At 41.1% G+C, this 20,823-nt stretch overlaps 1 protein-coding gene across 1 annotated transcript in view; it reads left to right on the top strand.

The window, feature by feature from the left end:
- Nucleotides 1-20,823, top strand: part of LOC147193653 (roundabout homolog 1-like) — a 73,342-nt gene that overhangs the window by 16,742 nt on the left and 35,777 nt on the right. The window contains exon 5 of the mRNA XM_086130781.1: nt 15,926-16,252. Coding sequence (XP_085986907.1) covers nt 15,926-16,252 — 327 coding nt within the window. The remainder of the gene's footprint in view (nt 1-15,925; nt 16,253-20,823) is intronic.

Genomic DNA, 20,823 nt, shown 5'->3' with positions numbered 1-20,823 from the left:
TACGGTTTGTTGTCTGACAAATTTTGGTCTGACCACTCTGACCACAAACCTTTATGAGCACTCTCGCAGTTCTCTCTATCAATCATGATTGTTTCCCTGTTCAGTCTCTTACCCTCAGATCTGTCTTTCAGAATGTTTTGAAGATGTAGTTACTTCAAAGTTAAAGAAACTGTTTGCAACAAGCTGGTAATTCTATTGATTTATTCAGCTGAAGATTCATGACATGAAAGACGTGCCCTACAGGAATAACTCAATAATATCGAGCAAGGAATAAGCTAACATTTTGGCTTCTCGTGAGATTCTTCCTTGCAAGAAAGCATCTCCACGACTACAAACACTCACTGATCAACTCAAAACAACTCATTTGTAGAACAGATCACAGATGTTAGGAAACGGCAGTTCTGTGCTTGAAGTAACAGCCGTCAGTATGCTCCGTATTTGTGTGCATTTCATCCATCCATCCATTTTCTAATCCGTTTATCCTCACATGGCTCGCTGGCAATCTGGAGACTATCCCAGCTGTCTTCGGGCAGGAGGCAGGGGACACCCTGAACCGGTTGCCAGCCAATCGCAGGGCACATAGAGACGAACAACCATCCACACTCACACCTAGGGACAATTTAGAGTGTTCCATTAGCCTGCCTTGCATGTTTTTGGAATGCGGAAGGAAACAGGAGTACCCGCATAAAACCCACGCAGGCACGGGGAGAACATATAAACTCCACACAGGAATCGAACCCCACACCTCTGCACTGTGAGGCGGACTTGCTAACCACTCGTCTGCCGTGCCGCCCTTGTATGCATTTTTAAGCTAAAATCTGGATCATATTGAGAAGTGTTTTTTGTTATCTTACCTACGTTATGTAACGAAAGGTGAAATCTTAAGGCGGATACCCACCGTTAAGACCAGTGAGCGTCATCTCTGTTGGAAAATTATTTCTTGCACTGACATTGCGTTGAAATGTCCCCACTCAATTGTATTACAGACGTTCGGCATTAAAACAAAAAAGAAAAAAAGAAAAAAAATGTTTCCGTTTAAACACTGAGCTCTTAAGAGTATTTCAGTTGTGCTCTGACAGGCCACCTGGAATTACTTTGGGAGTTTAATCTGTGTCCTTATAAAGCTGCCACCAGTAATGGATGCCAGATGATACATAACAGTCTAAATGGCCATCATTAAAAACATGCACTTGTACCCAGGCGGCTTTGTCCCGCGCATGTTAATTTTGCATCCCTAGAGTGATGTTGCGACTCGCCTTGCCATTTTACCTGCTTTGTTTGGACGGTCTGTAAACATTGGTTTTCAAACAAGGAGCCATAGTGGAAAATTAATGCAGCATTATAAGCTTTGCTTGTAGACAGTTTTTTACAAGAGCAAAAAAAGGAAATGCTGTCATTGAGCACAAAGGTCAAAAGCAACAAATGGATAGATTTTTGTTGTTGTTGTTGTTGAATACAAAGCAGCATCTGGTTGAATGAGCAGAGCTTTCTCACCTGGACATTTGATCTTTTTACTTCTATTCTTTATTGTGCCTGATATTTTGGAATCGATATGTGGTTGTGCTCGGAAAAGCAATAGCTCACGAGGTCTGAACAACGCGTTTCGTTCTTCAAATGAGATTTATGGTGCTTCTGTTAGCATAGATTGAAAACAAGTGGAAGACTTAGAGGAGAGGAGAAAAAAATATTTTACAGTAGCATTATTTGAATCAGTGTTCTCCACCGACTTTTTGCAATGGGTGCATTGGCGTGGCCAACTTTTTTTTCTTTGGCGCACCGGCAGAAAATATAGTGACCCCCCCCCCCCCCCCAAAAATTTCCAACTCCATCAAATTCAATGCCACAATTTTCTTGTTTACTCCTTTTTTTCCCCTTAAACAAAATTACTGCCTTTTTAGGTAATACTGACTAGTAAATTAACTAGCAATCTGGTCATCATTAAGCTCTTTATTTGATCCAAGTGTGGGTTTTGACTTTTGAAGATATCTGGCCTAAACATAACTACTGTAAATTGTTTGTATCATCTTATCATCTGCTGGTCTCATCGGTACACCCTCAGGTTTTTTTTTTTTTTTTAGGCATACCATTGAGAAATTAGGGGGCCTAGCCACTCAAAATCTTCTCAGTCCAGAGTCCTGAAAATACTTTTCGGCAAGATCACTTTTTTGGCTGTTCAGCATTACCCCCCCCCCCCCCCCAAAAAAAACAAAACAAAACAAAAAACGACTCCAATCTCCTCAAAGATTGAAAATCGGGCATCAAGAAAATGCTGGATTTAGTCGAAAAGGTTCAACAATTTATATCCAATGTGGCCCAATGTAGATATGGGCTGTAAAGTAAAAAAAAAAAAAAAAGAACCAGTGAGCCTGGTTTGTACAACATTTAGCAATGTTAAAACGAAGACAGATTGGAATTGGGAGTTATTCAATTCATGTGCCACAGCTCCCCAGAGGACAAACTGCTCGAGACATCTGGCTGATGGGAATTGGTCGTAAACAGGTTTGGGTTCACATCCCTTATTCCTCATGCTGTTTTGGCGAGTGACACCCTTGGCTGCAAGAGGTTGACTGGTGTGACCTAAAATACTAGACAGACACTTGTTACAGAGCGCTGGACCTCGGGTTGTGATGGCCTAGTTGGAGGGAGCTAGCTTCGAGTGGCTTCTCCCAAGTTAACAAGACTCCCCGGGGTCCTCCTTGAGTTGACAGTGATGAGCAAAGGCTCTCGGCTAATGAGGGCTTTTTTTTCGCCATGGATGATGGGGCTGATGGAATATCTTTGTACACCAAGGAGGTCTCGTTTTTGTGTATCGGATGGAATTGTCGGATTCTTTCAGTCCCGCCTGAGTTACCGACTTGAAAGGCTTCACTGGAAAACGATTCAATCGGTCAGCAATTGTTCATTAAGATCTACTGCAGTTAGGACCGATACCAATTTGGCGATATGCATTTCCAAATACAAAAGGCTTTATTTTAATGGCCGCATCTTTTTGTTCAACGATTGTGGCTGGTAAGTCGCTCACTTTCACAGAGCGAAAGAAAGAGATTCCAATGAAATAATTTGGTTGTTCTTACCCAAATAATAATGTGAGAGAGTTTGCAAACCCCAGTGGATCTTGCTTCCGCCGTTTGATTGTGAATGAAAATGCATTTGTTCATTTGTATTGGTATTAGCCTAAGCTTGTTATCAAAGTGTGTTTTTTGACTCGAGTGCTGAAATGTAGGATTCATGACTGCTTTCCTTGTTTACCCACCTATTCCCTGCAATGCTTTGTGGAGTCTCAGCACGGTTGTCCACCCTTGGGAGAGTCAGGGGGTGGGTGTTGAAATTCACAGGTCATCACGCTTCCACACAGGCATGCACACGCACTCCAAGACACACACATAACTCCTAATTTTGAAGAGGATCGATGACTGCCCGCCATGCTAAGAGTTGCCGGTTCCTAGCCTAAGGGAACCTCCCACACCTGTAGTATCCCTTTTGCATCCATCATTTGTCTCTGGAAGAACAGGAAAGGCATTTTTGTTCGTGATGACCATACATACCATGAAGTATGGCACACCATTGTAGTCATGCACTTGGCTCATCTTACTTTTTAATATTCTACCTTGTCACACATGTGTTTAATGTACAGTCATGTAAAACCTAGAACCATTTTCCACTTTCGTAATAGCTGATAACGTGTTTGGTTATCTTGGGGGGGGGGGTTTCACTGCTCTGAATGACCATCATTTAATTCACTTAGTATTATTGGCAGCCCTGGTTAAGAATTATTCAAGACCTCCAAATAAATCCAGCTTTTATTTATTCATGTTTTTTTTTTCCTGAAGCATAATCTCAGACTAAAAATTGTAGAAATGGTTCCCCAGACCCACAATCAAGCTCCTCCCATGGCCATCTTAGTCCCCAGTGTATATTCTTCGTCGTCTCTTTCTTCCACTAAAAAAACACATTCAGAGTTATCGTCTGATCATGTTGGACACACTTTCTTGAACCCCCCCCCCCCCCCCCCCCCCCAAATAAACGGTTGCATTCTGAATGGATGACCATGGATGCTTTTAACTTTGCATTGTCACATATGACGGTATCTCATAATTGTCATCAAATGTTGAAAATAGGCACATTATGGAGAAATGTCATGATTTTAATTTGCCTGCTCACACCTTTTAAGAAAAAAAATCATCGCTTCAGACTTTTTTTTTTTTAAATCCAGAGGGCTATTATTCATTTCTGAACGCTTTTATACTTCTAGATTTACGACTGTTGTGGATAAATCAGGGCTTTCAAAGCAATCCGTTTTTATAGCAATCCGTTCTTCAAGTGACTTCTAAGACCTCTAATATGTGGTTATTCTTCAAACTGAAACAAAATGTTGTCCCCCCGTGACCCTGCAAGTTGTCCATGTTTTGATTGAAGAGAATCTGCCGATGATTGAGGTGCTCTCAGAGTACATGCCCTCTCTCTAGGACGTGGGTGTCACAGTCATCGGGTGAATTAATATTTTGAAACGACAGCTTTAAAGGTCACGGAAATAGTCTGACCTCATAGCTGCTTCTTGAGGTTACATCTGTGTGAGGCGTCTCTTTTCCAGCGGGGCGTTGTAGAATCAATACCATCAATATGCTTTGTGGAGAATCTTCCACGGTATTTTCACTTTCGCATCCAAATATTCCCAGAGAGGACATATTCTCACATCAGAAGTGGACGCAGACTCACACAAATGATCATTTAAGTTGGCCAAAATTAATTGCAAAAAAATAAATAAATTAAAAAAAAATCCCCCACATGGCTCACTCTCATAAAGGGAACCCATGAGTCGTGCAACTCATCTCGCTGCCATCTCTTCCGTCCTTCTCATCTTTCCCCTTCAATTCGTCTGTCATTACTGACAATGTTCAAAGCCCGATGTGCCAAGATTGCGGCACAAAAAGCCTTTTCCCAACAGAGCTTCTCTCACAGAGAGAATAACATTAATGCATTTAATTAGATCTATTATTAGATGGTATTGCTTTGAGTTCACCAATCAACCCACAGGCAAGACTGAAGCTTATGGATTTATGATAGTGTTTTTTTTTCCCCAGATCAAATAACCAACAAAGCTTTATAAAAAAATCCCCTTAAACCGGTTGGCTGCTCTTCAACTAATAAACAATTGAAGGGCTCCAAAATGCTTTTTTAAATGTTTTATTTTTTTTATTTTTGTGGACTGTGCACGCCTGCTGCTTCCCCGAACCGGTAACCTCCTCACAATGAATAAAAACACGAACAAGGAATCATACAGTGCCGTGGCTAAGGTCCTTTTTTTTTGGATCAAAGTATTGAATTTAAAGGACATAGTAAATCGAGATTTTTAAATATCACCAGTAACACCGCACAACAACTCCTCGCGACCCTCTCCAGGATAAGCGGTGTTGAAAATGGATGGATAATTTCTCATGTTGAGAGTTTTTCAACAGTGTGTTGATAAGATTGCATGCTCCCCAGAACTGTCTAAATATTCATCATGAAAAACATTCCAGAGTTTTAAAAGACAACAGAAAATTACTTGCATGGTTCAGGGAGCCCTTTATAATGCTATTTGTTGGGAATGGAGACATCGCCTTTTGCCCAACCCCCCCCCCCCCCAGACATGGCGCTTATCATGGTCTGGAATGAAGCACATTTTAAACAGGGGTATATTATGGCTCGACAAAACCTTGGCATGGCAGACAATAGAGTCCGCACTCAGAGGTGCTGAGTGATCTTTAAAGAATGCAGATTCTAAATTGTCACACCATTCTAGGTATAACTGATCCATCCACCCACACGTTCCTGTTCTTGGTGAGATTTCCTGGTACGACAAAATAAGCTTCATTAAATCATTTGAGGAGTGTAGTGTTGCTAATGTAATGAAAAAAATACTGATGAATCGCTAACTCGTAAATTATAGGCGAGAGGAAATATCACAATATTAGACTCATCATGAATCAATGACTGCATTCAAGGAGGTTTGTTATGGTTTAGCAAGGTTGAGGACCAAATTGTTGGCAAGCAGGGAGGCGAGGAAGGGGTGCACTCCAAAAAAAAATAATTTAATTCCAAAAGAACCAAAATGCAAATATAGAACGAACCAAACACAAGTCAAAATAACAATGTTCACAGCAGCAAAACAAACAGCAGGAAAAATACTTGACTTGGACAAGGGCCGAAGCGACAAAGGATGAAGACTGAACAAAACCAAGAAACTTAAATGCAGGCTACTGACGAGATGAAGAGAAACACCTGCAGACACATGTGGCCCAGCGAGCTGATTGGGAAACACAAGGGCCCGTGTTGACGAGCACAGGTGCACACAAGAGCCTAAACATAAAAAAACCCAAACCCCCCCGCCCCCCAAAAAAAAGACACATGGAAAGCATCACTCAACTAAAATTGAAACAAAACCCAAAAATCAAAAAACCCAGCTCATGAATCGGGCTCTTAATGCTAATTCAGGACAGGAGGTCATCATATTTTATCAAGGATTCAAATTGAAACAAAACCCAAAACCCAAAAATCGAAAAACCCAGCTCATGAATCGGGCTCTTAATGCAAATTCAGGACAGGAGGTCATCATATTTTATCAAGGATTCTTTTTTTTTTTTTTTTTTTTTTAATCACTGGATGCTATACTATTTATTTTGATTGCGGTCATGATAGTGTACTTGAGGAGTATGTTTCGAGGTGGTAATTGGTCTAAAAAAGTTTCGCAGCAATCAGCGTGTGCTCTTGACATTGACTCATTTCTAGACTTTTCAATCAAAAGAACAGAAAGCTGAATTACGGTTTATAGCCAAAAGCCTTCAGTCTGATGTTCAGTCAACTAGTTTTGAGTGGATAGACAAGCAATTAAAATTTCACATGATTGAAATAAACTGCTTCAGGTTAATGAGGTGGGTAAAATTGGAAAAAGAGTGAACTGGGATTGCGTCAATGTCTGGGTGAGCCGTGTTGCCTCTGATAGACATTTATGGTTGTTATATTTCGAATTATTGTAATTACCCCTTGTCGGATTTTTAACGTATCAATGCAAAGATTAAAAAGGAAACTTGAGGCAGTCATTAATCTCCTCGACTTTTTGTACCTATAGTTTATCTCGCGACGGAAAGCTTCACCTCCAATCATCGAAACTACCAGCAGGCATTTCTGTTTTCAGCTTTTTCAAAGCCTCTTTCCATCATCCGTTCATTTGGCCATCCAATTAAAATGAAATATGCCCACAGCTTCTAATTAACGCAATTCTTCACTTACATATCAAATCAGCAACATCAACTGTTGCCAACATTTTCAAATTGGAAGCAAGTTTTTTTGACCCCTTACTCGAGAGTCCCTCAGGGTCCATTCGGGAGATGTTGCCAATCTCGGCAAGTTTAGATAATCGTTGAGCTTCAGGCGCTTATCACATCACTGCATCAAGGTGATAGCCGCTGGCGGAAGGCCACTCGCCACTCATCAACAGAGTCTCATTTCAGAATGGAGACAACACAAAGCAACTGGAATTTGTTTGTACGCTGCAAAGCCGCCAATTGGAAAAAAAAAAGTAAGTACTGCAGCCATGCTATTGAATTAAAACTTAGGCAGTGCAATTTACACTACATAAATTAAATAAATAAATAACAACTTGCAGACATTATTCACACATCCGATGCAAATGCCATACCGTAATTTCCGGACTGCAAACCGTGACTTTTGTCACACCCTTTCAACTCTGCGGTTTATATAATGAAATGGCCTATATAGAGATTTTTCTAACGGCCGCCTGTGTATCGTCTTTCTTTGTAAATATCACATGTTACAATGTGGGTGCCTGCGGCTTATAGGTGTGGTTTATGTGTGGACAAAATGTATTTTCCTTTAAAAATGTAGTGGGTGCGGCTTATAATCAGGTGCGCTCTATAGTCCGGAAATTACGGTAATCAAGTACATTTTCTTTGAAAGGAATGAATAACCACAATTTAAAAAAAAAAGTCTATTTAGCATATCCACTTTTTAAGATTACACGAGAAAAAAATGTATGGATTTTTACATGATGATATTAAACTTCCCAAGTTCTCAACATGAAAATTCTTCAAACCTAGTCATATTGAAGTCACTCTGTTGGCTGATCTACTGCACTATATTGTTTGAGGACTCACATTTCCATTACATATGACCAGTATTTTCTTTTAATTTAATTTTTTTTTTTTTTTTTAGTTTTCCCATTTGGTCAGCAATTACCACCTTGTATTCTTCAAAACCGCTATTCTCAGCCCAAAATCAATACAGCCAAATAAAACACATTTAAACACACAGGGATAATATATTCTCAGATTACCGTCTGGCCATATAATTTTATCACTCTCTCGCAGGCCTTTTCCAAACTGGAGAGTGCTAATAGTAAAGGTTTGATGTTTCATTGGATGAAATAACTGTGGTCTTTCCTATAAAAAGAGAGAGAGCGAGAGAGAGGAAAAGAAAAATCTTTTCAATCACAGTATACGGTGGAGTGAAAAGCAATTTGTCAAGTCCATATTTTGAAGACTATTTGCTCAGTGGATCTGATTGACACAGGCAGGTTTGTTGTGGAAAAAAAAAGGTCAGGATATGATGGACTCCCAGCAGCCATTTCTCATCCTTGCTGAACTCTGACATGAGTTTCTGCTGGACTACTTTATTGCTGTGGCAGCGCCGCTTCTTGTGGAGGTTGTGCAGGGTACATTTTTTTCCCCATTCTGTGTGCCATTCAAAAATGAAGCTCCTGGCTAAAAGGACCGACTGAGGCATGCAGGCAGAATATTTTTTTCCCTACGAGGTTAAATCTCATTTCTCTCAAAGATTTATGTTTTATGTGATTATTAATCGATTGATCAACCTGTAGATACTGTAGGTAAACTTTTAGAAACAATTTAAGAATGAATGAGAAAAAATATGTAGTTTCTTGTGTGATTCAAATGAAGATTTTTTTGCAATGTCAACTGAATGAATTAGCCAAACCCCATGATGAAGACCACGCGTTATCAGTGGAGTGAAGTTACATTTTGTTGATGTCGCACAACAGACGTTTTCTCATGGGACTCAAGGAACTGCTTGGCATGATGCTAATCGCTCTTTAGAATGGAAGTGTAGTTTTGAGCACGTTTCAAACACATACTGCTGCTTGGCAGAGCAGATAATAACAGAGCAGGATCGATATGTCGTATATATCAAGCGTTTGGATAATATCTTAAACAGGGCAACATCTTCCTCTTAATTAATTTAAGATGCAGCTTAGCTGGTCGAAGTTTAGAATGGAAGCGTTGTACACGTGGCAGCTTGCATTTGTTATTGCTATTTTCTAAATCTATTGCAGTTTAGAAGTGCCACATAAAAACAGGCGAGGTTGTTTGCAAAAAAAAAAAACAACAACATCAACTCCCCCCCCTCAAGAAAAAAACATCTTAATGTTCCCTTCAAAGATAAAACATTTGTGAAATATCCATCTGGCAAAACAAGCGGAGGACATTGAAAGATGATCTTTCTCTCTCAGGCGAATCAAATGCTGCAGGGCACTGACCATGCACTGGCGAAACCAATCACAGAATTAGAAGACAAACAAAAAATGGACTAAAAATATTCCAACAAAACTAATTGGACCACAAAATTCAGATCAAAATCAACTGTCTAGCCAAGCCTTGACATTTTTCAGACTCACTGAGCAAAGTCTCTTTCTATTTAGTCATAATGACAATTATCTCACATGTGGGCTGTTTCTACCAGAGGCTTAATTAAGTCCAAAAATGAATCGAGGTCAACCAGATGTTCCTTCATTTCATCATACAGTGACACCATTTCAATCTAAGAATAAAAACATGCAAGATGGATTAATTGAATTTGTGAAGAGTAAAAAATAAATACATAAATAACCCCCCAAAACAAACGAGGATGGTGAGCTGACAAAAATACATCCACACTCCAGTTGGACAAATCATATCATTCACGCCATTAAATTGATTCTTGTTTGTACAAATTTGCCTTTGGCACCTGTCTGGAACATCCACCCTGCCCCTGGAGGGTTCTTGTCATCTGGGTAATTTGTCAAACTTTTTGTGACTAATATTCTGTTTTATGTTGCAATGTTGCATCTATGTAAAAAAAAAAGTCTGGCAAACAGTTCAGAGTCACCCACGCCTACTGCCCCGATGACGGCTGGGATAGGCTCCAGCACACCCGCGACCCTCGTGAGGGTAAGCGGATTGAAAAATGGCTGGCTGGATGGGCGGATGTGTACCCTATGTATGCTACTCACAGTCATACAATACAGTTCAGTGTTTTCCAAAATAATAACAAAAACAAACAACACCTGGGCCACTTCAGTGTCTGCTTCCTTGCCTGAGTAAAAACCAATGACAGAAACAGAGACTGGACTTTCCATTGTACATTTAATGGAGTGAGGAGAAGCATGTCGGGTTTGCTGCTGGACTTCTGGCAGCGTGGAGCAGTCGGAGGTTAGCACCCCCTGCATCTTGTTTATCCGTAATAGCAAGGGAATTGTAAGTAAGGCGCTTTGTTTTGTATGTACAAAATATGCTTTCATGGATTTATCCAATTTTTTAAGTATGCCGTTGGCCTAGTTGGTTCAGATCTTGATCACCTACCAGCAGTGTTCTTGTCTGATTCTGCCCTGGGGACTTAATTGGATGTTCCTTTCCCAGTGAACATTGAACAGATGGCAATTCGAGTATTTTTTTTCCCCCCCGGTAATAACTTTTGAACTGTGAAAAAGAAGGTGTGTTGCGAACAAATAATGAAAATTGATCACGTTACAGTTTAAAGATAAAGTTATATACAGATACAAAATCAGTTACGTGAGAGTGTTGTGATTCGCTTTTGATTTATGTTTTGGGCTGTTTCACAAAGATACAATTGGTGTTTTTAAACATTTTGTGGGCTTCTTTTGTTGACCATAGTAATGGATATGTGACAACTTTATTGGGAACGATTACCTTCTTTGGCAGTTGTTCAATCTGCAGTTAGCCCAGTTTGCATACTATTTGTGCTTGCATCTGCACTTAGTTGGCTTTCCTCTCAACATCTGGCTTTGCAGTACAGTAATGGGAGTTGTTATCATGTCCATGACCTTGACTTTCATCTCCAGGGACGCTTTTAATGGCCATTGTGCTGTTAGAAGTCTGCATGCCAGGGGAGAGAATTATTGATAAACCAAGATGAAAAAGCCTTTCCATGAATGTAATTTTGGGAGGATCAAATGTTGCGAAGAAGCGTGTCTGCTAACAGATTTTCCCGGCCACGCCGACACAGAAACACATTCCTTTCCTTGGATATTTGTGAATGACAGTGTTTAATTGTTCCACTTAATTGCAGTTTATACAACCTGGGAAAGAATTTCTGGCATTTATTGGTTTCCCCTCGTCTTGCCTCCCAAATTGAAGAGCGAATGTTTGAAGCAGATGTCTCCAAGATTGGAGAAAAGAAATGAGCTGATGTTAGTTTAGTATGTGTTTATTTTCTTTTCCTTTGTTGCACAGTGGGCAAAATTGGATTTTATTCATGTTCATCACAAAACAGGACATGACTGTTACATCGAGACTAGCTCTGCCCAGAAGCAAGAAAATGTGCCTTGACGCATCTCTCAAGATCAATACACATCACTTGTTTATTCAACAACAAAGCCCAAGTGTAACATGTTAAGATTTTCGAAAAGATTTGCTGTTGTACATGACCAAGAGCAGCGCAGCCAGTCCAAGTGCCCTCTGGCTGTGGATTTATCTTTATTAAGCTTTACAGTGGTGTCAGACTTCTTAACTGAATCCCTCCAGTAATCTTAAAAGTCACACCATGTCAGCTGTCACTCAATGTTTTTCGTTCTAATCTGGAGTAGCATGATTTTATTTTTAACTCAACATAATTGCTGCCACACATGCATTTAGAAGTCGTAACTCTGCTCCACGCATTTATAATTTTTGTTGGTTGTTCCGACACGCATTCCTGTTGCAAACATGTAGGAGTACTATGGTTCATTTATTTCATTTCTTTTTTGCTTCAGAAATATTTCACTCTTATTTCCATTTGATTTGGAAAATGAGGTGAAGAATATATTTTGATCCAACCCAATTGAAAAAAAAGGACTTCTTTAACAACATACTTTACTCTTTTAAATTTGAAAATGTACTAAATTCTCTCATGACCAATATGATGTAACATCAGTGATCATTTTGTATGAAATGCAGCCCATCACAGGATTTGCCTGTGCGGTTCTCACTGTATATGTAACTCACTAATTCCAGTGTTAGCATCTGACACAGAGTTGTGTTGAGGGTGGCAAAAGGTGGACGCAAATAAATACATGGGAGCAAGTGGTAATCTCCAAAAAAAAAGGGGGGGGGGGAAGCACATGCCAAATTTGATAAGTACCTTGCCCAGAAAAAAACCCCCATTATAAATAAATATATCTATAAATTGAAAGTCACAAAGAAGCACACGGAAACTAAGCAATAATTGGACAGGATAGGACGTGAAACATGACATCACAAGAACTACGTGACTTATCGTGGCAACAGCAATGAACCGACGTGGACTGAACCAAAGCAGGGAACTAAATACAAACAAACTGACGAGAAAACAAGGCACACCTGGGCAAGACATCTGTTGCTGGAGGGAGCTGATTGGTCGACACTGAACAGGGCTGACGAGATGAGTGATGGGACAAAATAAAGATCTTGACTTGCTCGATTATGGACGCCTTGGTGTTGTTTAAAGGTGGATTTTGATCCAACTTGCATCCCGTTGTGTCCCCCCTCCCCCCCCCAAAAAACCCCAATAAAAACAAAAAACAAAAACATGACTTCTCCTCAGGCAAAACATACAGTGTGTCCTTAACAAGACGTGGCTGTTGCCTTTATTGCTATTTCCCAAGAACCTTGGAAAAACTGCCTGGGTTTATTGGCTTCCTAATATGAACTCCTCCAGGGTGGCGTTGGTACTTGAGTTCAGGTAATAATCCCACACTGCCCCAGGTTGGGATATATCATTCCTACAACTGGGGCTCTGCCGTATATATTTACTGATCTGTAAGGTTTTCAAGATCCAGCATTTGTAGAGCGCTCTTCTCGCAGAAAAACCACCAGCTGTAAAACACTTAGTCGAAAGTTATTTTGGGGTACTGCATGCATCCGTGTCAGACACCATGTCTGAAGGCTTAGGCCTTGTGGGATTCTTCTTCCTGAGCTGACAGCTTTTGTGACCTCAATGCAATAACTTCAGTTTGGCTTGGATGCGGTCGTCATACTCTTCTTCCATTCTGTGTAAATCCGTGCAGTGTTATTCTCCAAGTTTCACTGGGGTGGGTCCAGACAAGACCACCAACATGGTCGAAAATTACATTAAAGTTTGTCACATGTTATTCACATGATCTCGGTGCTCTGGCATTGTTGTTTTTAAGATCCTCCCTTAACTCTTTATCAGCTCATTCTGCTTCCTCCCCACAAACTATTTACACCAAGCATACAGAAACAAAATGCGATGCGCAAAGTTGTATATTTTATCACACGACGAGCATCTTTTTGAGTCGTTTGAGCGTCTGCTCACCCCTTTTCCCACTGCCCAAACTGCTCTTCCTGGTACTCTTCTTCCCTTTTTCCAGAGTTTCAAGCCAACATTTTTTTGCCATAGGCCTGACTGACAGGAAAAGAAACAACTCACTGTATTTGTAGGGGCACAGGTGCTACAAGTGACCTTCGTTGTATACGCATGTACTCAATTGTGCTTCTGCATGCATGTTTTTTTGCATAGTGATTTTGCCGCTGGCTGCTGGCCCTTTACAGATAAGGCCTGATCTTGTGAGGCCCCACTTGTGGCGGGCTGATATTGCCTGTCTGTGTAGCCGGAGAGCTTAGGGAGCCGCCAAGATCCACAGGCAGCAGCCCAGCATAATTAAGAACAAGGAAAGAAGCATGTGTGCCATAAACAGGGTCTAGAGACCACAGTGCTAGCCTTGTTTATTCCTTTGTTATAGCAGTGCTTGGGGGAGGTGGGAGAGGGGCCAGCAAACGTAACAGGTGATACGTTGCCAAGGGAGCCTACCGGTAATTTGGTTTGGCTTGTCCCATTTGAAATAAAACACTTTTTAATTATTCCTCACTTTGTATTCGTTTTGTCAGCTTAGTTTGAGCCACAATTGTTTTTTTGTAAACTTATTTTATAGCTCATGTCTTAAGGTTACATTTTCAAAGGTTTTAAATAATGCATTGTCATTAGTATGCATCCCTCTGGCAAGGTTTTAGCAGTCCTATGACAGTAAGGACTAAACTGTTCTGCGCAAAACATCCAGGTTAATGGGGTACCTCGATTACATGTGGGCTACCTCACAGCAAGATTGATTCAGGTTCTTTGCTTGCTCTGGGCCTTCTTGGTTTTCGAGTCTACATCTTCTCCCTGTGCTGTTGAAGGTTCTCTAGGGCTTCGTCGCTCTGAAAACATACCAAATGTGAGGTTAATTTGGGAATATAATTTGCCGATAGGTATGAAGTGGTTAGCTGTCTCCTAGGCGAGGTCTACTCTGCCTCATTTTCCGAATCGGGATGGTTTACTTTTTTTTTTTTTGCTAAATACTACTACAACAAGAACAAGAATATGCACAGCATAAATAATAATTTTAAAAATCTCGCTCACATTAACACCATTGCTTTCGTTGTCCTTTTTATTGACCGCATGTGTGTTGTTTCAGCAGACTTTCATGTGATCACAGCCGTGAACTGTGTCTGTCACTGAAAACAAGCTCACGTTGACAAGTCATTTCCTGTTTTCCCATTATCATGACCCATATTCAAACTGGGAAGAGAAAAAACCTAGAAGAGAAAAAAAAATCACTTACCCTTTGTTGTGTAAATTTAGCCGAAGCACCAGCCCGGTCCCTGACAGGTGATAAGTCAAGGCCGGCATCTCGCTATAAATTAACTGGTTGAATAGAACCTATTGTAGGTATGGACAAATTATTTTTATTATACTAATTTTTATTCCTAAGGGGAAAATTCCATTTGGATCCTGCTGTATGTTTTATGTTGCTCAACACACAGAACCACATCAAACACATGCAGGCTGCGGGGAGAGATTTAGAGTGAAAGAGGAACGCAAACGGTGCTGCGCCATTCGAGCTGGAGGGTGGGGACACTGCCTTGCATTCACAATCATAACACATCTCGATAATACTTCATACTTGGGGGAGGACGGGTATTTGTTTGTGTTTTAGGCATTGTTGGAGGATGGGTGGACGAACTGTAGATGTCAAGGGGTGGTGAAGACACGCAAGGCATCTGAAGGTGATCCTCATTAGGGAGGTTCTGCCTCTCATTGTCACTCGGTGATGGTAGAGATGAACAGGGGGATTGACATCTTAACAGTTTAATTCTGAAGGATGAAAGGTGATTTTATGGTTCACGGTTCTCTGTGAGTGAGGCTGATTTAATGATCATGCTTGCTGCGGTGACTAAAAACCATCCATCCGTTCATTCGGCCATTCTTCTATTTTCTAGATCACTTATACTTTGCGTTCATTGGTTCGGTTTTGAAAAATGACAGACTGACAAATTGCCTGTCTGCAACGTCCTCTCATTCATTAAAAAAAAAATAATCCGACAACCTCAGTAATTTTGTTTTTCAGCCTGGGGATTTCACATTTCACCATTGTTTATTCGTTTACAATAAACTCCTTGTGGGCTCCATCACCTGAAACAGCTCGTGAGCGACACAGATTGTGTGCTAATTATCTTGTCAAACTTGATTATTCTTAATACTTGCACAACAACAATAATAATACGCCTTGTCAAATTCTTTCAGACCCACTGCCGTTTTCATCTGCACATAATTGTAAGCGTGAGAACAGTGGAACTCATGTGGTACGTAATGCTGAACTGAGTTGTGGTTTTCCTTCTAGGGTCTCGTCTTCGTCAAGAGGACTCCCCTCCCCGTATTGTTGAGCACCCCTCGGACCTGATTGTGTCCAAAGGGGAACCAGCCACTCTCAACTGTAAGGCAGAGGGCCGTCCACCACCCACAGTCGAGTGGTACAAGGATGGGGAGCGTGTGGAGACCGACCGGGACAACCCTCGCTCGCACCGCATGCTCTTGCCTAGCGGGTCGCTCTTCTTCCTACGCATTGTCCATGGACGGCGCAGCAAGCCCGACGATGGCAGCTACGTGTGTGTGGCCCGTAACTATTTGGGCCAGGCGGTCAGTCACAATGCATCGCTGGAAGTAGCCAGTAAGTTCCGATGTTGTCTTTTTGTACAGTTTTAGGATTATGGATAAAAAAAAAAAGTGGTACATGCACGCACACACCCACACAAATACATCCGCTTCTGGATCGACATATCCTCTACTCATTGCTCATTACTGCATGACATGGACAAAACATATTAACTCATTCACTCCCAAAGACGTTTTTAAACGTCTTTTCAGACTTGGTTTAGAATTGGCTGGTACTGAATTAAGACTGACCTCTTCATTAATCATTCGCAGACTTGGTTCTCAATATCTTTGTCCCATATGAATTACATGGACTTCACCCAACAAGTAATTTTTGACAATTCTGTGGCAACATGGTGAAAAAGGCCCGTTTGCCCTTTTCCCATTCCAGCACGACGATGCCAACAGTATACTGACCTTACCAACATCAAACGGCTTTGAGTGAAATAGCCCAACTGGGATTGCGTGTGGGTCTGGCCTCACATGGCCTCTGGGATGAATGCAGACTAATTTTCACTCATATACTCTAAAATATTGGACAAACCTATCCAAAATAAGGGGGGGGGGGGTCATTCGAGCTCATTTGGATACTCATGATCCGTTGCTATTTTCTAATAGATTCATGTAGAATGTCTTTACAATGAAGTCACTTTAGTTTCATACAAAATAGTAACATTAATTTACTTCACCGGCGACACACTTGAACAAGTGATGCTATTTTTGTAGATAATAAAAAATATCATCTTAGAATCGACACATGCGCCGAAGGTGACTTTGTAGATCCAAAGACCTGCGAGGTGACAGTGTGAAACACCTGTCAGTCATGCAGCAGCTGCGCATCAGCTTGAGTCTGCAGCTTTTAACAGTTCCATGTCTGTGTTCCTAACAGGTGACTGTGTGGACTTGCATGGTGTGTGCTGTTTCTTCCTTAAACAAGCTGTTCCCTGCTGTATGTCTCAGGCAGGAATCTGCCACCCAAATGTGTTTAGTGATGGAATGAAGCCTCTAGAGCAGCAAGTCGGCAAAGCGCAAAATGTCTTCTGATGAAAAGAAAGGCTAAAGTCAAGTGATGTGATGTGAATCTCAAAGGATTGTGGACTTTTCATCTCTGGATTCACTTAAGAAAAATCAAAAGCAAAGACTGCAATGAACAAATCAAGACTTGGGGTTGAGATTTAACACTCACAGCCCTCACATGCTTGAAAGCACTTCATTCTATACTGCCTATCCCCTACCCCTGATCTTCTCAACTGTGTCAGCTCACACCACTCTAATCACGTTTTGTCTCCAGGCCAAATATTTCACCAAGGTTTGAGAATAATAATACCGGTCTCGTATCAGTTCCCCCTTTTGAATTATAATGAAGAAGAGGGTCAAACGGTATCGGGATAATGCTTGATCAGCACACCAACCCAGAGAAGCAAAGCCCCCAAGGCTAAGAGTTCATTCACTAAATTTACTTCCAGCCTTCCGAGGCTGATCTAGAACACAAGGAGGACTTGTTGAAGCTGCCTGGATGAGTTATGACTCCTTGTCTTATCCCATCGAGGTCGCATAGATTCACGGGTCACCATGGGACTGGGCATGTACAAATGCCTTTTCGCAAATTCTGCTGAGTTCAGGGATTTTTAGGAGCAGAGTGTGAATCAGTGCAGGATTAAAGTAGGTAATTGACCCCGCTGCGTCCTCTATCAATAGACAACATGCCCAGTTATTTGTGATTTAGCCACGGGAGTTTAAGTGGTTAAATATTTTTCCAGCACATGCACAGACATAATTTTAATTGACCCAACTCCATGACCGTCAAACATTCATGATTTGCTTTTCGGTGGAATTTTATATGTTACAATATCGTGCATCTGTAGCACCTGGTGAGGTTGAATTTTTGACCAGTTAAATATGCATGTCAATGTTTATCTATATTTTCATTTCAAAATGATGCTACGCCATACTAAAAATAAACCCACCTGCATTTATTCATAGCACAGTCAACGCAACGAAATGCAATTTTCCCTTTTGAAATGTAGCCTTATGACACCTGGGGATGGCGGTTGACAAAAGACCGCGTATGAGTCTGACAGTTGTAAAACAATGAGAGCGGCAAGGTAGTGACAGAGGCAGACAGAAGCAGACGAGCGAGAGGGTGAAGTGTTGTCTTTCCTTCAAGGCATAGAAAGTGAAACTTGTTTGCAGAAAATTGAGGTGACATGGTAGAGCCAGTGACAGATGCCGAGTGTGCCGGTGCCTGAAGCATGACCACGGGCTTCAAATGCAATGTAAGTACACGGAGGCAAACGTACGCACACTGAGGGAACGCTCTCTCAAACTGGAATTGAATGAGTAAGAGGGGGAAAAGACATATAACTCAGTTGCTACAGCCTATAAATGTCACAGAAGACACTCAGCACATTTTTTCTGTCTACAGAGACCCTAGAGGACCCTGGGAAATGAACATATGTCCTATTGACCTCGGCCACTTGATTCAATCACAGAGCGCTTTATTGAGGTGAAAGCAAAGTCACAGCCTCTATACTCTAAATGTTATCTGAGCGTAGACCTGATTTTAGGTTCAGGAAGAGAGAGGAGTGAATGCTCTATTCTTAAACTAATTGGGCATTGCCATTTGCGAGAAGAAAGTGTGGCTCGTGGCGGCGATGAAGGTCAAGACGCAACTCCGCGGTACAGTAATGAGGCGCAAGGCAAGACAACCTGATTGCTATGAATAAAGAAAGATGTCTCATTAAAGTAGTTTCTCTCTACGTATGTTTATTTGTAATTTGTAGTCTCTTTTGCGGATACGAGAAAAAGCGTTACACCCAAAGCGAACAAATCCAGTATCTTGTCTGGAGTCAGCTCTAAGCTTAATGTTAAAATGGGTCACGCCCAATCCAATATAACAATAACGAGCATCCTTGGTAACAGTAAAAACAATAAATGAGTCGCTCGAATGAGAAAAGTACAATATCCATATGTATGTAATAGTGAAAAGATTAATACCATCTCTGTTTGTAGCATTTAAAGTCTAAACATGATGAATGCAGGGATGCATGAGTGGAAAAAATAAATCCACTTGAAAGATATTCCTGCTTATTTATTGTGCGCCCTCACTCAACGCGCAATTTCTTCCAGAAGGCTGAATTCCTTTTGCGTTTCCGTGTTTAGATCTATCAAGTGCAGTGAATCTCTCATCTTCACGTCACCGTTGCTCTTTCAGCAGGATTGGCGGGCTCTCCTATCATGTGTTGAGATACTACTCAACATCCTTGACAAATCAGGCGGCGTTTCAGAGCACCTCACGTCGGCAATGTTTTCACATCCAAATATTAGACAAAGTTTATCTACTTACCGTGTTTCCTTGCTGCAATAAAAGATAGATGTGCAAACATTCATCACATGGGCATGCTTGGTTAACTGGAGATTTGCCCATCGGTGTGATTGCGAGTGTGAGTGTTGGATGGATAGATGGATGACTACGGAGTCGTACATTTAACACCTGGTGCTCTGTTAGGGAGGCTGATGAGCAAACCGCTGTGCTGCCATGTGCCTGGTTGCTCGCCACTCGTCAATGAGCCCCCTGAGGAGGGCCTTATAAATCAGACAGGAACACAGGCCAGGTGTTGCCAGTTAGTTAATGTGCTACAACCTGTGCAGAACATGAAGGAGAGAATCACACACACAATACCTAGGGCATAGAAAACCCTGCCTTTGAATTTATATTCTTTCATTGACCGTGCTCTGGCCAATTACACCCTTGCTTATCTCCATTTCTCAACTAGAATATTTCAAATACTACTTTTGAACTGAAGCAAGTGCGAAAACAACGTATGCCGTATTTTCCGGAGTATAAGTCGCAGTTTTTTTTCATTGTTTGGCCGGAGGTGCAATTTATACTCTGGAGCGACTTGTGTGAAATGGTTAACACATGGTACATATCACATATTATTTTCACATTAAACCGCAAGATGGTGCTCTCGGCCTGTGTTGATACTTTCCACGTTGGCGGTAACTGAGAAAAACAACTGACGATGACTCTGACATAAGCGACGTAGAAGAGGAAGCGCTGCATCTTCTACCTCCGGAGTTGGCGGAGTTGTTTAAAAGTGACACAGAGCATGAAGATTTCATTGGATTTCGTGATTTGGAGTGACATTGATGGTTTGGTAAATTTGTTAGCATGTTCTTTTTGCTATAGTTGTCTAAATAACTCTTAATATGTTACGTGAACATACCAGGCACATTCACAGTTCGTTATTTAAGCGTCATGTAACGTTAGCATATCGTACACTTATTCAGCCTGTTGTTCTCTAGTTTTATTTTTATTTTAAATTGCCTTTCAAGATGACATGTATGTTTTTGGTGTTGGATTTTATCAAATAAATTTCCCCCAAAAATATGACTTATACTCCAGTGCGATTTATATATGTTTTTTCCTTCTTAATTATGCATTTTTTGGCTGGTGCGATTTATAATCCGGAGCGACGTATAATCTGAAAAATACGGTAAGTATCAAGTCTGGCCAACGATGAGCATCTATGATAAAGTTCATAATGACACGGTTTCAGCCTGTGGGTATGAGACCAATACGGA

Source organism: Hippocampus guttulatus, chromosome 15 (assembly GCF_054856545.1).
Source record: "Hippocampus guttulatus isolate MCC_2025c chromosome 15, RoL_Hgut_1.0, whole genome shotgun sequence".
Lineage (NCBI taxonomy): Eukaryota > Metazoa > Chordata > Actinopteri > Syngnathiformes > Syngnathidae > Hippocampus > Hippocampus guttulatus.
This window is presented reverse-complemented; position numbering and strand designations above follow the sequence as displayed.